At 42.2% G+C, this 18,069-nt stretch overlaps 1 protein-coding gene across 1 annotated transcript in view; it reads right to left on the reverse strand.

Annotated features, from left to right (window-relative positions):
* Positions 1-18,069, reverse strand: part of LOC145412067 (uncharacterized) — a 61,244-nt gene that overhangs the window by 29,697 nt on the left and 13,478 nt on the right. Inside the window, exons 3-5 of the mRNA XM_080281984.1 lie at positions 6,842-6,918; positions 5,374-5,531; positions 4,401-4,524 (exon numbers count right to left, since the gene is read on the reverse strand). Of these exons, the coding sequence (XP_080138110.1) occupies positions 4,401-4,524; positions 5,374-5,531; positions 6,842-6,918 (359 nt within the window). The remainder of the gene's footprint in view (positions 1-4,400; positions 4,525-5,373; positions 5,532-6,841; positions 6,919-18,069) is intronic.

Raw genomic sequence — 18,069 nt, forward strand, 5'->3', positions numbered from 1 at the left:
CAACCTGCGATAAAAGACAGCACACCTCGCAACGGCACAGGAAGCCTCTTATCCTCTCCACCCTCCGTGCTTAATTGCTGAACTTCCTCTCTAGCCAGTTAGGGCGAGAGAGACCGATAATTAGATACATAGATTTTAACAGCGTCATGGGCACTGATTTTACTTGCTGGGGGTCTTCACGTGTGGTTGTAATCAGTGAGAGATGAGAGCCTGCCACGTAGTATTACATAGCATCACATCACACTACAGCACATCTCATCACATCACATCACATCACATTTAGCGGGAGTATGTTCAGTTGCTCACTTCTTTAGAAAAATTGTGTACTTTTTTTTTTTTAAAGAGGAATTCGATTGTAGAAGAAACAGGCGATAAAAGTAGTGTTGTTTATGGGACACTGTGTAACGAGAGAGAGAGAGAGAGAGAGAGAGAGACCACCGCACATTCTGAAGCACAACATGAAGAGCTTTGAAATATCGAACGGTAGCCTACGCTGTATTTCAATAATCGTAAATTTTGGTCTACCTACGTCACACTTCAAGTCAAATAATAAGGCATCAATATGAAATCTTAAATACTCAGAATTACTACTGAGAAACATCGCTCGAGTCTATTTTTTTGGAATGTAAGGTCTCGACAATTCAGATATTAATTGTACTATCAGAAACAAGTAATGTTGCCTCTCCCATTTCTCTTTCCACGAACTTTAATAACCAGTCCAGTATTTTTAGCATATTACTGAATCATTGACGCTCCCTCAGCATAACGGTGATGTGTGATGTGTGTGTGAGGGCATGGTGGGCAGGCAGTGATTAAAGACAGCTTTTAACCTTTTAACTAATTCGATTTCTCTCATCTAGAAAAAAATCAACAAGTGCCAGCCTTAGTAAAATATCTATGTGCATCGACAGCAGGAAAAAAGGTTTGTTACGACTGAATGTGCTGCGTATGTGAGTGTATGGTGAGTTGGTTGGCAGTGAGTCAGACAGTGAACCCTCCAACACTTCACATAAGTGGCAGTCTGGCTAGTCACACACCCGCCTCTTAAGACATCATGCCCTAATGCAAAAATAGCTACTGTGTATGAAGAGTGCCTCGTATCATCACATAAAGTTCGAAGATCCTTGGGAGAAGATCAGCCTAACCTAACCTGACCTGAGAACCTAACCTAACCTAACCTAACATAGCCTACCTTAATCTGACCTCCTTAATCTGACCTACCCTATAACCTAATCTATCTATATGCAAAAACAGCTATAGCATGTTAAGAGTGTCTCCTACCAGCACACAGAGTTTGAAGATCCAACGGCTAAGTTTGGCTGTCTCTAGGGCATCGTAGCCTAACCTAATCTACCCAAGCAGAAAAGTACACGTAATATGAAGCGATCGCATAAAATCTGATGATCTTTGAATTAAGCTGAATAATTTGACGGCGTAGAATCTCTGTAGCGAATGACACCGCCGTAATGAAAGCCATAGCTCTTTATTCTCGGTCAAAGCGTTAACTGAGGTAGTCTTTCACCTCATTTCTGCGGGCAAGCTTCTCCAAGATGAATCAAACCGTCTGACCTTAGCCAGTTTAAAATACAAAGTTGTTTTATATTAAGCAAAGAGTTAACAGCCTCTTACCTTTACATGACAGCTGAACAGTTTACAACAAGAGTTAAGCACGAGACAAATACTACCTTCAATCCTTGCATATGATAATGTTGTAGCTTATTCTTGCTTCCTGCCGACGGTTTTAACTAACTTGAAAAGGATCCGTAGAAGCGCAGGGGTTAAAGAAAGGTATAGCAATCCCACTAGTCTGAAAAGTCTCTCCTATGCAGCGTAATATCGTCTGGAGGTAGCAAGACTAAAAAACGAATGACAAGCCTAAAATACCAATTGAAGTCATGGTATTATTGAGGTTACCGCCACTACTCCCAGTATGACTGAACAACCTGCACGCCGAGTAAGAGTTTGGCACGAAGAAAAAAAAAAAAAAGAAAAAAAGAAAGAAAAAGGAAATAGACAAAGAAAATTGAAAAAGAAATGAAAGGGAACAAAGGAAAACGAAGAAGGTAAAAACTCATTACAATGACGTCTACTTCAGTTCATTCTTGTTATACGCAGACCATTTTATTAATTTTCGGAGGGCCTTTCGACCTAGAGATTGTATATCAAACAATCATTAACCTTTTTACCACTGAAATGCTTAATCTTTTTTATGTTTCCCTCCCAGCCAATTATCTCGTGTCGTTATGAGCCGGTCTGAGATTTCCAAGTATTTTTCCTCTGGTTATCACACACAGGATGCTTTCAACATGTACAGGCCACTTTCTGCACTTCACAGCGGGAGGGGACAGATTCCACGGTGCCGCTAACTGTTCATTATTACCATCATCATCATCATTACTATCACCATCACCACCACTATCACCACCATTATCATCATCATCGTTATCATCATCATCATCATCACTGTCACCATTATCATCATATCCCTACCCCTTTTCCCATTTAAAGATGGGTGAAGTCGGATATGGAGCGCAAAAATAAATAAATGAATAAATAAATAAATAAGAAGAACTATTTTCAACGGGAAACCTGGATGCAAAATAATTACTAGAGGCCGTATGCTGGGGGAAAACGGAGAGTCAGCGAAAAATCGAATGGTTCGCATTAGTGAAGCTCGTGCAATTGGTTGACGTTAATTCTCATCCTTCTTCCAACAGTCCGAAAATAAAGAAGTTATAATTGTTTCGGTGTCCAAGTCGGGCTGCAACTATAATATCTTCACAGTAGACATAACTTCAATATGGATGTGTTTTTTTTTTCTTTTTTTTCACGTCAACATAAATATCGGAACATAACTTTGGTATTTAAGTATAACTTCTTCCACGTTTTAGCGATGATGTAGACTGAAGGATGAGCATGGGGACAGTTTAATATCTGTGATGTCAGTGGTATATGTACAGTTGCAATCAATAGTTCCTCTACACCATCTCAATATTGTCATCATCCAGGCTATAGGATGATGATAATAATGATAAGGAAGAGGAGGAGGATTATAATGATGATGATGATTATGATGATGATGATGATGATGATGATGATGAGGAGGAGGAGGAGGAGGAGGAGGAAGAGGAGGAGGAGGAGGGGGAGGAGGAGGAAGAGGAGGAGGAGGAGGAGGAGGACAATCATCATCGTCGTCGTCATCCTAACCTAATTTCCACCTACGGATTTTATTTCATTTCACAGCAATCCCGAGTATCATGCTTACGTCGTCCTTGTGCCACAGACAGAGGCGCCACGTGTACTCTGCAACATGCACAACCCGCTCGATATATTTGCAGGATATTGCGTTTTGCAGATACCAGCTTCCTCCGCGTGTGACCCATTTTCAGCAATTATTATTCATGCAGTCCCACTAAGTATTCAGTTCTTCATCCAATCCCACTAAGTTATTTTTATTCATAATTCAGACCATCAGACGAGATTATTCAAACCAGCGGAGACTTTTCGAATTAGGGTTGGATTGGATACTGTTTAGCCTTCAGTAATCTCTTCATTACTAAAGCTTCATTAAATCGCGGAGGGCGGGTTTAGATATAGCCTTTATTAATCCCTCCAGCTGAATGAAATCGTTGCATGATCTCGCCCGGTGGCAGCATGAATAAAATGAAAAATAAAAATAAATGAGGAGAGTGAGTGGGGTTAACAGGATAAGCGTTCTGTAGGTATCAGTTTCCTGGCTATGTAATTCGGAACAGGACACTAGGTACTGCGAAAACGAACGTCCTGCTTATAACTAAAGACATTGTATAGTGCAGAGACGGACTTCCTCATCTTGTAACTCTCTCTCTCTCTCTCTCTCTCTCTCTCTCTCTCTCTCTGTATAGAGGTCTTCCCTAAGTAAGTGAATTCGTATGGAAGTGACAAAAAATGTGTCCTCGGAATAGAGAGGAAAAAAATACTGCTCTTATTTTCGATGGTGCTGTGATAAGGAAAAACTTGCTTTTGATGGGGCTATTGTCCAAAATACCGCTCTTACTTTTTATGCCACTGTGGTTTAAAAAAAAAAAAAAAATCTTACTGTTGATCGCGCTATAATTTTTTTTTATCTCTTACTTTTGACAGAGCTGTGGTTAAAAAGAAAAATGTCATAAAATAACTCGTTCCTAGTTTTGATGACACTGCAGAAGAATAAACAATTTAATAAATGGTTTATAAAAAAACTGCTTTTACCTTTGATAGTGCTGAGAAAAAAAAATCGATTTTGACCGCGTTGTGGTTTCAAAATGATTAAAAAAAAAAAAAAAAAAACGCTGCTACTTTTGATGGGGCTGTGGTAAAACAAACAGATAAACAGATAAATACATAAATACACAGCTAAATAAATAACTTCAGTGACTTACTTTTGATGGCGCGATGTGTGGTGTAGGCGGCGTACGGGTCTGAGGTGGCCCAGGGTGTGGACATGTCATACCCACCATAGCTCAGCGTAGGTCGGCTCAGCGGTACTCCACTCGGCTGCAGCTGCTGAGGAGGAGATGGAGAGGGGGTCAGTGTCTGGTGGTGGTGGTGGTGGTAGTGGTGGGGCTTTGTATTCTAAGTGGCAGAGGAGGCTTTGTAGTGCCTCTTCCTTAACGATTTATTTTTTATCTCACACCTTAACGTCCTTACCTCATGCTCGGAACCAATCTCACCGTCGGAACTGACCTCATACTCGGAATTAATCTCACGTTGGTACTAATCTTACGTCTGGAATAATTTCATGCTGGGAGCTAATCTCACGCTCAGCTCAGAACTAATCTCACGGCTGAAACTAATCTCATGGCCGGAATCAAGACCCTGATTTCAGTACTGACATATAGTCCGCTTCAATAACAAAGAAGATAGTACTGAGGTGTAATATGCACAATAAATCGCTAAGGAAGAGGTGCGACGAGACCTGGAATAAAGCCCTTTAGTATCATAGGAGGATTATGGTATTTTCCATTATGGGAATGTGTGGCTCCTGCTCAGCTGTCCTAATTTCGCATTCAGAACTTTAAAACAAATACCCTAGTTAGTTTTTCGCAATTCATGATATCTGCTCTTCTTTAGTCCTCTCCGTGGCTGAATGGAATGCGTACGTAGCAAAGACATACTGATGGTTTGGAGCTTCTGAATATTAACTGAACAACAGCCTCACTGCAAATTTTCCTCGTGCGGTGTCGCAAATCTTCGAGCAACCACCTTAACACTGAATAACAAGTCTCTATTCTGTGCACAACCCTGGCTATGACATCCCTCCAGCCAGGAACAGAATAAGAGAGTAGGCACGAACTATGGCTGAGTAGTGTAATGGTGTGGAAGGGATTGATGTAAAAATTCTCTCTCTCTCACCTGGTTAAGCGTCGGTACAGGTGTAGCGGCAGGTGGGAGTGAGCAGGCCTGTCTCTGGGGCACCTGACTGCTGGAGTAGACTCGCGGGGTGAAGTTGAGGGGCGGGGTGGAGGCTGAGGACTTCATCACACCCAGGTCACTCATCCCGTAGTCCACTGCTGCCGGCACACACACATGGACTTGATATAGTCTTTTCATTCTAACTTTGCCTAATATTGCCATCTCTCCTGCACACAACACATGCAGTCTTGCCGCACTGTTTTCACCTCTCCATATACCACTTTCACCTTAACTTGGCCTACAATTGCCCTCCCACCATCTAGAATTTTCAGTCGTGACAGGAGATTAACAAAAGGTTCTAATATATTATTTTCACTTTAACTTGGCCTAAAGTACAATGGCAGAGATGTGGAGCTGTAGCATGTCTTTTTTTTTTTTTTTTTTTTTTTTTTTTTGCCACTATGTGAAGTAATCTGTAAAGGGACGAAAATCTGGGCCAAGCTTAAGTGAAAAACCTATAACAACTTTCTGACTACAGCGAGTTTGTATGACCTTAAAAAAGTCATCAATTCTTCTTCTTCTTTTTTTTAATTCCATGCAAATAATCCCGTTAACATACGAAAACTGATATATTAGTTTTGTCTTCTCTGTTCTACTGTCATGCAAAATATAAGCAGTCTCCTTATAAATTTCCAATGTGTTCAAAACTATTACAACTTTTTCCACATACTCTGAACACGAAATTAGGAGAAACCTGCATATCATCCTTATCTACCCTGTCCCGACTCTCATTTAAAATATACTCTGTTCTCAGTAAAATAAATTTGCTATTCGTTATACATTATCAATAACCCTGACACTGTAACTTCGGGGAAACTGCAACATATTATCAGCTTTATCTTCGCTCCTCAGTTTGCCATACTGTTGCGAAGTGAGGATGTGTGAGGCCGGGTGAGGGAGAATGTGAGGAGTGAGAGATGGGTGAGTGGAATGTCAGTATGGGATTGAAGGAGGGAGTGAGGGTTGAGTGCGTTACGAGAGAGGGGGAGGAAGACCTGAAGAAGAGTGAGGAATGAGGGACAAGGATGTAAGTGGTGAGGACTGGAAGAAGAGACTGAGGGACATGGAAGTGAGTCAATGGTGAGGAAAGGAAGATGGGAATGAGGAATGAGGGACAAGGAAGTAAGTTGTGGAGACTGGAAGAAGGAAGTAAGGTATAACGAACGAGGGAGTGGGTAAGTACAGCGATGCCTGGAAAAGGACAGTGAAGAATGAAGACCAAGGAAATAAATAAGCAGTGAGGACTGAAAGAAGAACGTGCGGAATAAGGGACAAGGAACTGCTTAAGGATGGAGGGCTGATTGAGAATGATGTGAGTCAAATGTGAAGAATGAGGTACAAGGAACTGAATAAAGATGGAGGGGTAACTGAGTAAGCTGTGAGTCAGGTAGCTGTAACAAGTACTCACGCTGCTGGGGCCACATGCTTGAGGGCGTTGCCGACACCTCCTGAGAGTACATCGCACCCCTACTACCGTACATCCCGCTGTATGGAGAAAGAGGGAGAAAGACGGCATCAGCAATCATACATGGAACTCCTTAAAACAGTGGTAACCTTATCTCCTACCAGCTTACAGGATATCACATCATCTCACACAACCTTTCATACGAGGCTCTGTGTATTACTATGGGGTAGTTCTCTTTGAAACAGGAGAGAAAGCAGTGTAAGTCAAAATATATATCAGTGAGGTCCCGAGTGTAAGGAGGGATGGTGTTCGGGGACTGCGATGCAGGCCGGAGCAGCCGAATGACTGTACGGTACTGTACAATATCAACTACCTCAAAGCAAATGAGTTACTGGCGGAACACAATTAAAACTTATTTTTCTGCATAATAATTTAATTTGGTAGGGGGTTTGTAGCACGATAATTTTTAATAATTTATTATCTCTATCTTCTCCTGATTAGAGTACCGTATACTTTTTCTATAATAAATATAATGAACTGCTGAACCAAAAAACTTATTGTATTTCTGTCCAACATGAAGTGACGAGCAGGAAAAGAAAAAGTTTTGGAGAAGCATGACTGGACAGATAAAAAGTACCAAAAATGATACAAGATTATATGCAAACAAGCAATATGGTAGCAGAGACAGTGAAAAAAAAATGAGGCAAGACAAGAATATAATGAAAATCTACGAGTGAAGAGGACAAGATACCGTTATCAGGAAAAAAAAATATCATAAATGCGTGGAAGAGTAGGTAACAAGGAGAGATAAATAACGAGACGTGGCGCAGAGATACGAGAGATACGATACGTATACAGGGGGTAAGAGGGAGATAAAACTGGAGTAATGCTGACCAGATAAGATAAACGACAAGAAAAGTGAGCAAGGCAGAGATAAAACAGAAAATTAAACAATTGGAACAGAGATGAAAATGGAAATGGTAAATTAATACAAATCGAAAGTGAAACTAATTATGAAACAAGAACACGGATAAGAAAAAAAATACTAAGCAAAAGATGAAAAACAATGGTATGGCAGGACAAAGAATGAAAATATATATACAAACAGAATGTGCAAAACGTAGGGAATAGGAAAAATATTGACAAAATTAATCGAAATGAAAGGGGGAACACAGAGATGAGGAACGAAATGGACAAGAAAACAATAAAATAAATCGAATAACAATGGAAAACAGACAGAAGCAAGGCACAGTAAAAATCAGAGCTACGACGGAGTACACTGATAAGGGAGAAGGGAATACAGACCAAGATAAGAGAGATAATAAAGGTGAAATTTACGATACCAGGATGAGAGAGAGAGAGAGAGAGAGAGAGAGAGAGAGAGAGATGCAATGATAAGGATGAAGATAAAGGTGGAGAAAATAATGGCTACGACGATAAGGAAGACAGAGGAAAGGAAAATTAAACGATAAAAAAGATAAAGGAAGTAAAGCAAGGATGGTCATTAGGAGGGGGAAGTGGCAGAGGACAAATAAACACGATAAAGGAGAAATAAATGATAAGGAAGATGCAGGCACTAGAGAGGGAAAGCCGAGCAGAAGAGAGATAAGGAAGGAGATAAATGAAGAAACATAAACAGTAAGAATGAAGAACGAAGGAAAGGGGAGTCGAGAGGGGAAGGAGAGGCAGAGGAAGGTCATAAATAAGGACAAAATAAAGGTAAAGAAAGATAAAGGAAGGAAAGGAGGAGAGGGGAGTGGGATGAGAGGAGAGGAAGGAGATAAAACAAGGTGAATACACGATAAGAAAGATAAAGGGAGTAAAGAGGGAGAGTGGACAAGAGGGAGGAGAGGTAAAGAACAGGCGTGAGAAGATAAAGGAGAAATAAAGTATGAGAAGGAAAATGGAAGGAGAGGAGGAAGTGCAATACGAGACGAGAGGAAGAACAAAAAAGAAAGGAGAGATAAAGGATAAGATAGACTATGAGAGTAAAGAGGAAGAGTAGAGGAGGAGGACGAGCGGCAGAGCACAAGTACGAGGGGAAGGTACCGGACGTAAGTGAGGATGGCTGCACTCACCACAACCACCCGGTCTGACCTCTCTCTCTCTCTCTTTCTCTCTCTCTCTCCACACACACACACACACACACACACACACACACACACACAACCCGAAAATGTACCCCGAAACAACTTCCCTCAGTCAAGATAAAAAGGAGAATTTCAGCTGTTATTCCCCTGCAAGATTTTTTTTTTGGATGAATAAAACTGATGGGGATTAGTAAAAATAAAATATCGAGGTATGTTTGGTATGGACAGCCAGAGGAATCACAGACTCGTCAACCTTGGTCCTGTTTTCCTCATTCTGTCTTTCTCGCTGCCAATGACCATCAGTATTTCAAACGCAGTGTGTCCAGGCTTCTTGAAATGGACGGATCTAGACTTTGGACTTTTCTTTATTCAGCTTTGTCTGGGAAGGATAAGTTTACGGATTCTCAGCCTTACATTCCTTCTTTTTCACACTTACACACACACACACACACACACACACACGAGGGAGCGTCATGATGGAGTGAGTCAGGAGGTGCAGATGTTGTGTTATATGACCTCTGCCGGAATGCACCACAACAAAGAACCAGACGCTGCTGTCATTTTACTGTGGCCTCGTGACTTCATCCTCTTCACTGCCACGTCTCTCCTTTTTTTTTTTGGGGGGGGGGGGTCAAAGCACGAGATTTTGGTCTGCTAAGGCTTGACATTCTCTCTCTCTCTCTCTCTCTCTCTTTTCCTGTTTACAGCTTTAACTTTTCACATACTATTTTAAATTACATCTGCGGATCTCAGCTTTTGGATCCTGAGCTGATGATGATGATGATGATGATGATGATGGCGATTAAAAAATACTGCCACTACATTCTCTCCTGTGTCCCCCCTTTCCTCTCCTCCTAGCTCCCCCCTTAACTACCCCCTCCCCAATTCTTTTTTCAATAATTTTTCCTCTCTGGTATTTCCCAATCAAAATAATTAACTCCATCCCCCCAACCCACCCCACACCACATCCTCTGCCGGTGTAACTCAACCCCACACCATCCCCCCCCAACATCCTCCCCCCAATATTTCCGTTCCCTTCTCTTTTGTTTCCGCTCCTAATTATTCATCTGCACCCGACCCACCACCACCGCTTCCCCTTCCTCTCCTATTTCTTCGTCTTCCTCTTCTTCGCGTGATTTTGGATTTTCTGTCTAGCGTTTTTCCTTTTTCTCTTTTACATCATGAGTTTTCCAGCATTTCTTCCCCTTTCCCTGTGATAGTTTCGTCTTTGTGTCGCTTTCGCGGAAGCTGAAGATTTTTTTGGGGGGAGGGGAGGGGGCACTCTTCCGCTTCTTCTTTCATGGTTCCGCCTTTGTAGTTTAGGGGGTTATTCCCGCATCGCATCCCCTTCCTCTTTGTGATTGTTCTGTCTTTGTGTCGCTTTCTGGTGAACTCGGGAATTTTTCAAGCACTCTTCCACTTCCTTTTTCGCAGCTCTGTCATTGTTGCATAAAGTTTCCTGGCACTACTTCCCCCTTCCGCTTCCACAGTTTCGTCTTTGTGTCGCTTTTCGTGAGTATAGGATTATTTAAAGCACTTTTCCGCTTCCTCTTTTACGGTTCCGTCTTTGTAGCTTAGGCTTTGTTGTCTCTTCCCTTCCTCTTTGACAATTTCATCTTTGTGTCGCTTTCTGGTTAACACAGATTTTTTTTTTTGCACTCTTCCGCTTTCTTTCTCTCTCTCTCTCTCTCTCTCTCTCTCTCTCTCTTTTTTTTTTTTTTTTTTTTACAGATGAGGCTTTGTTACATAAAGTTTTCCAGCATCTCTTCCCTTTTCCTTCTGACAGTTTCTTTTTGTGCTTTATTCTGATCCGCTTGGGTTTTCTCCAGCACCTCGCGCCAATTTTCTGTTGAGATTATGAGGTTTAAGGCGCATCTTTCCCTTCCTTGTTGACAGTTTCGTCTTTGATGTATCATGAATTCTGAGTGACCTAGTGCCTCTTCCCCTTCCTTTCTTTCCTTCCATCTTTCTTTCTTTCTTCCTTTCTTTCCACCTTTCTTCATTCTCTTTTTTTCCTTTCTTCTTCATTTCCGTCCATCTTTCTTTCTGTCCTTCCTTTCATCTTTCTTTCTGTCCTTCCTTTCATCTTTCTTTCTGTCCTTCCTTTCATCTTTCTTTCTGTCCTTCCTTTCATCTTTCTTTCTGTCCTTCCTTTCATCTTTCTTTCTGTCCTTCCTTTCATCTTTCTTTCTATCCTTCCTTTCATCTTTCTTTCCTTCTTCCTTCATTAATTATTTCATTTTTTTTCTTTCTTTTAGCAATTTCTTCGTGTTTTCATGAGCTTAGGATGTTCTACCACCTTGTTAGCCGACTGTTTTGCTTCTTCCACGTTCATGTTCACAGTTAGGTTCTCCATTAATTTTTTTTTCAGGGACAGTCTGTTTATATCAGACAAAAAAATATTAACCCTTCCTGCCCGTTCAACATTTCTAATCTATTTATTTCCAGACGAATTTATTCGAAGATATACATTGCTAACATCTTCTCAAATGAAAATATTGGCTATTGCCTTCTTCAACCCCTTCACTATGAAACGTACTTCCTTAGCTGAATAAAACCGTTTGACGACAGTACGAAAAAAAAACAAAAAAAACAAGCTATCTGGTAAAATTAAAAAAAAAATAATAATATGGAGTCCTCGGGTGCAATACAGACAGACAGACTGATAGATTGATACGCAGATGGACAGACAGACAGAAATATACGGTTAGACAGATATAGAGATAGATATACTGTACTGTACTATGTCCTCGAAAGAGAAAATAATATGACTCCCTGGGATAAAAACAACATTGCTTCCTCGACTGAAAAAATAAGTATGCCGTCCTCGTGTAAAAAAAAAATAATATGACCTCCATCGATTAAATGAATAAATGGATAAATGTGACGTCCTCAGGTGAAAAAGTCTGCGTGTATATGCGGGAACAAAGTCGTAACTCGCTCTTCAAATGGGTGAACAGATATGTGGGGGAAAAAAAAAAAATATTGTCTAACAGTCTGATCACACTGAGAACCACCAATCAAGTGTGACAGCTTAGTTATCAATACACAGATGGCGCTGGCACTGGGGGTCATGTCAGCCTCTCACAGGTAGCAATGGCACTGATAACGAATGCCTGATAACGAGAATAAACGTGATAGAACTCTAATCTAATTCACCTGGCGATAATTTCATAGGATTTGCGCAATATTGCTCTGAAAAGAAAGTATAGATTGATCAAACTGAAGCTCCTCGCACTGCTAAGACAAGACGAGGTTGAATCTCTATTCCCGGTGCCTCTATTGTATATTTTCCGAATTTCATTACCATCATTTCTAGTGCCATGACACACATATTCTTTCCCGTATCTTTAGGTTATGTAATAGTCACCATTCCATTTCCCTATATTCCAGACAGTAGCCTTTTTCTATCCCCTGAGCAGACAAAAATACTTGTCGTGATGAAAGGTGGTAATAACGGAGGTAGTGATGAGGATGACTCTGGTTATGATCCCCTTCGGTCACTTCAAAGTCATTCCATACTATTAATAGCTGGCCCGACTGATCACCCTAATCTTTAAATTATTAGATAAAATAAAGGTGAATCGTATATCGACAGTCCCGATTGTCCACAGCACAATCCCTGATAACTTGGATCACCTCAGATAACTCTACATGATAAACTCTGCCACCGTCACCGCAGCCCCCGCCACCTCGTGTGAGGGGGGACGGGGGGAGAGTTCGACCTAGCCAGATAATCCCTGTAATATTGCTAAAATAACAGAAAAATATGATAGTGCCCGTCCAAATTTCTAGGGAGATATAAAAGCGATATCAACAGATCCATTCCCGAATGCGCCAAACTGTCATCCTTGTCAAAAATCGCGGGGAAAAAATATAAATAAAAACGCCGACACTTTTAAATTATTCCAACAATACTGATAATATTTCTGAACTGTTGCTCTATTCGTAAGGCAAGGCACTGAAATTCATAGACAGGAGTAAATATCTCTAAATCCGACGTCGAAACTGCTACATAGCCATCCCTGAGTACTTGGACTTTCCACTCACCTGATGTGGCTGGGTTGGCTGTATGGAGGGAAGGTGGAGGCCAACGCTAAATTCCAAACAGAGGTCAGTTTGGTCGATTTTTCTCCTCCAGAACGGTTAAGTTGTGTTAGGTTAGGTCAGGTTAGGTTAAGCTGGATTGGTCGGTAGAATTAGGTTAGGTAACTTTTGCCTTGGCTTGAAAAGGTTAGGTTAGGTTAGGCTAATCTGATAGGGCTGGGTATGGTTAGGTTAGGTTAGGATTAGGTAAGATTTGGTTAGGTTTGGTTAGAATATTAAGTTAGGCTGGGTTAGGTTTAAGCCGGGCTAGATTAGGTAAGGTTAGGTCAAGGTTAAGTTAGGTAAGGTTGGGCTGGGTTAGGCTAGGATTAAACATCGTAATCGCGATCATCCTGCGTAACGAAAATCTGGGAGGAGGCGCTGAGAAGGCATGGGAAATATAGTACCCTGCCTGAACAGCTGGGACGCTAGATGAGGGTATGGGAGTGTGATGGCGGTGGTGGTGGTGGTGGTAAGGCGGTGGTCATCTTCCCAATCACTGGAGTCTATACCGATGCGTTGGGCTTTATCGCTAATAACCTGATAATGTGATAACGCCAGATATAGCCAAGATAACACCGTAGCCTTTTCCTTAATGCAGCAGATTTGTTGCGTTATTCTTCGCTCAGCTACTCGCCGGAATACGAGCAAAATAACATATAAACACCTTTTTAGCAAGTTATTTCACCCATTCACAGCGGTACACGAACGTTGCATTGTATTCTGGCTAAACACAGACGATTTTATTCAACTCGAAGAAATCCACGAAGGTAAAAGACTTTTCACGATTAACATATTCACCGAAATAAAAAGCTTCGTATTCTACTCCACATTCCGGCAAACGATTTTACTCAGCTCACAGAAACTTTCCGCAGCTAATGGGTTAAGACAGAATCACACCTATCCACTGCATAAGGGTATTTAAGGTGAAAATTTAGAGACGTGAAGTTCAGCGCCCCCTATTTCCCCTTTCCACTCACGCCACACTCCCCTCTGAACGCTGCTTTACGACACGATGCATGGGAATTCGTGGTGCTTAGTCGCAGATTAAAAAGTTTCCACGGCAATAGCAACAACTACGTTTTTACCCAGGTGTTGATCCCTTCGTAATAGTGAGGCATTATGAGGGATTCTGCAAGTACGCTATCTTTATCTTAATTTCATTTTTCGCGTGACTGATCGTTTGACATGATTGCACTCCATTTCAGATTAAATACCCACAGATTCCTTCATAACATTTTGGTGGTATGTGCACTTGAGTAATTAGAGTCCGTAAGGATCCGTAAACCTCTTCAGCTCAGTTAATGGCCAAGTGTAGTTAGACTGGAGGATGAATTTGACTAGTAACCAAGGAAACTCAGGCCTCATAATCAAGGCCCGTTAAATTTCATGCAACCACGACCTAGTACTGAAGTTATAGGTGTGGTCTAGTTGTCAGATGAAAAACAAACCGATAAATGTAGGCAATCCTTTTTCCACTTCTTTGTTCATAATAATCATCGTCTGACAACGTCCTATTCCGTCTCCGATTAAATACATGCAGACTCCAGTGGTACCTTTGACACACCCTACCACCACACCACACCTTTGGCACATCCTACCACAACACCACACCTTTGACACATCCTACCACAACACCACACCTTTGGCACACCCTACCACCACACCACACCTTTGACACACCCTGCGACAACACCACACCTTTGACACACCCTGCCACAACACCACACCTTTGATACACCCTACCACAACACCACACCTTTGACACACCCTGCCACAACACCTCACCTTTGACACACCCTGCCACAACACCACACCTTTGACACACCATACCACCACACCACACCCTTGACACACCCTACCACCACACCACACCTCTGACACACCCTACCACCATACCTCACCTTTGATACACCGTACCACCACACCACACCTCTGACACGCTACCACCACACCACACCTTTGACACACCGTACCACCACACCACACCTTTGACATGCTACCACCACACCACACATTTGAAACACCAAACCACAACACCACACCTTTGACACACCCTACCACATCACCACACCTTTGTCACACCCTACCACCACCCCACACTTTTGATACATCCTACCACAACACCACACCTTTGACACACCTTACCACATCTCACCTTTGACACACCCTACCACCACACCACACCATTGACACGCTACCACCACACGGACACATCTCCACCATCCCACTTCCTTCATAATACATCCCACCCAGGACGCACCCATGACACATCGGTACTCCCCACCAACACTTAGGACCCAACAAAAACAAAATTTAAAAATCTTACCATCTTACAACCGCCTGGTGATTTTACAGACCTTAAGAATGATCCCTCGTGGTACATTTAAATTCCAAGCTTTAATTGATATCTCCCGCACTGAGGCTGGTTTATTCATCCATTCCACACGAAGCCATCACTGACACGAGGGAGCTGAACATGTCCAATACTGACCGTGTTATTAAGAACTCAAGCCCCTAAATTCTCATGGTCTTTTATGGAACACCTGTACCTCTGAGACGTGATACAGCATCCATCTCACATTGCAAGGAGTATCCAGTGACGATACAGGGCCAGACATGCTCCATCATAATTTGCTTCAGAAAATGTCGCCAAGAACTACGGGTTTGTCCATACTTTTGCTGCCTTCTCTTTTTAACAATATGGTCCTAGGCAACAATTAATGGATCTTAGCAACACCGAGTAACAGTAACGGTAACAGAGACGAAGAGGAGAGCAGCCATATAGGCATATACCAACGAAACCAACATGCCATCGGTCCTACCCATACCTCTAGTCACTGTAAGCATTATTCAGTAATTTTCCAAACAGCGACAGTCCTTCCTTTCAGTAATGTGCACAAATTTACACCTCAACCATTTATTCAGCCTCCAACAGTCAATCAATCATCCTTGAGTCCACAAGCTCATCCATCCACGTAACCATTTGCCTCGTCTGTGAGTCAGCCTCCAGTACTCCACCTCATCCACCATATCTGACCTTCGAGCCTCGGTACAGACCCCGCTACACTGACTCCCTCGCTCACCCACGCCACCCCGCCGTTTACATTTGAATCTCCGCCCGTTAAACCGCCCCGCCGGCTTCTGAACGTTTAAATGCACGCGCTTCAATGAACTTTATTATAAATTTCGTGCGATTTTGATGGTTATGACTATGGCCTTGTGGTGAGACAGGCCGTGGCGCGAGGCGAGCAGTCGAGTTGTTATCGTGCCCACCTTGATTTTCAGAGATAACGACAGATAACGAGGCGATTACCTGTTAACCTCATTACCCCTCGTTACAAAGGCAACAGACCATCGTGAATCGCTCTAAAGCTTCTTCAGTGACGGAATGCAGAAACAATAAAGCTAACCGCGCCTATAATCAAATAAAATTATGTATATTATAGAAACTTCAAAGGCATTTTCCCTCAGCGTAAATGAATTCAATAAAACTGGTGATATGCATAATACAATTTCAGCCTGATAGCCTAAGACGACTAAAACTGAAACCAACCACAGTATTCACTATAGGTTTTAAATAAGTTTCGTTATCAAACTTGCGTGGAAGCAGTTAGAATGAGTAGTTGAAGTGGAGAAGGAGGAGTGATTCGAGGACCAGAGGAAAACCTGCCACAACTCATCATGAGAAGTGCGGGTGGAGTGGGGGTGGGGAAATGGGGGGCTGGGGCAGGGGTGTACAGTGGGGGGGAATGTGGGGGATTTGGGGACCGGGGTGTGGAGTGGGGTGGGGGTAGGGCGCGTGGGGTGTGGGGAAGAAGCAGTGATAACGCTGTAGGACACAAGAGTCAGCGGATAAGTAAGTGCTTAGTTTTCCACTGCCGTACCAATCACTGGGTCGTACTTCAATTGATTTGACTGATTTCGTAACGCCTTCTCCTCGGCGATTTATTTTGTCAGTAAAACCTTATCATCCTTTGTAAAGTATGATCAAAATAAACATGATAAAAAGATGACAATACATATTTATCCATCGTAACAATCATGCAAAACAAAATTCGTATGCATCCTTACAACTCAGACTTCTTTTTCCCTTTATCCCGCTTCCCCTTACCCCTCCATCCCCTCTATCACCTGTCGGAAGGAAGGAAGGAAGGATTGGGCCAGTATCTCCCTCTGTATCGTGGGAGGTGATACAAGAAGAGATAGAAAGATACAAGTGCGATAGAAATGAATGATGCTGTCCAATAATCTGGCGTGGGGCTCGATATGTTATCCGCAGCTCTGATTGTGGCTGTAAGGGGGATTTAACGCACGCGGCACTGGCTTTAAACCTCTCAGTCTCCCTCGGCTCCAGTGATCATTACCGCCAGGCGCAACGCACAAGTTACCCCTTCCAGTACAAAGACGCGTTCCCCCTCCCCCCTTTTTTATTATATTCTTGCTATCACCAGACGATTTTGTGACGATTTATTTTCTTTTTTCTTGCAATCACCACGCGATTTGATGTCGTGTTTTTATTCTTGCTATCACCAGACGATTTTGTGACGCCTTTTTTTCTTCTTGCTGTCACCAGATGATTTTGTTAAGACTGGGAGAGACGTCTGGTTGTGAAGGGCTCAGAAACAACACTCCAATAACCACGTCTGCTGCAACAGGCCTCCCACGAGATGAATAGAATCGTTTGGTGACAGTAAGAATTACAGTGTCATACTTAATAGAAATGAAAGTAAGACACTGATGAAAACAGAACTTGAGGTAGGTGTATTAAAGAAAAGCTGGAGGGAAAAAGGTGGAGAACACAAGACTAGCCTACGCCTTGCAACGGAAGAAGAAATCAAGGTCATCAACCGAAAAAAAATCTTATGAGGAGAGGAAGAGGAAAGGTAAGTCAATATAATCGAAATGGATAACAAACGATGAATGTAATGTCAAAATCAACGAACAACACAAGAGAATTACAGAAATGGAAGAAAAAAGAGGAGTAAAAAACATGGAACACAACAAATAACTCCCGTAATAATCTTGCGACCAAGAAGCAAAAATCAATGTGGT

Source organism: Coenobita brevimanus, chromosome 92 (assembly GCF_032717465.1).
Source record: "Coenobita brevimanus isolate Jiangsu-jjx chromosome 92, ASM3271746v2, whole genome shotgun sequence".
NCBI classification, from domain to species: domain Eukaryota; kingdom Metazoa; phylum Arthropoda; class Malacostraca; order Decapoda; family Coenobitidae; genus Coenobita; species Coenobita brevimanus.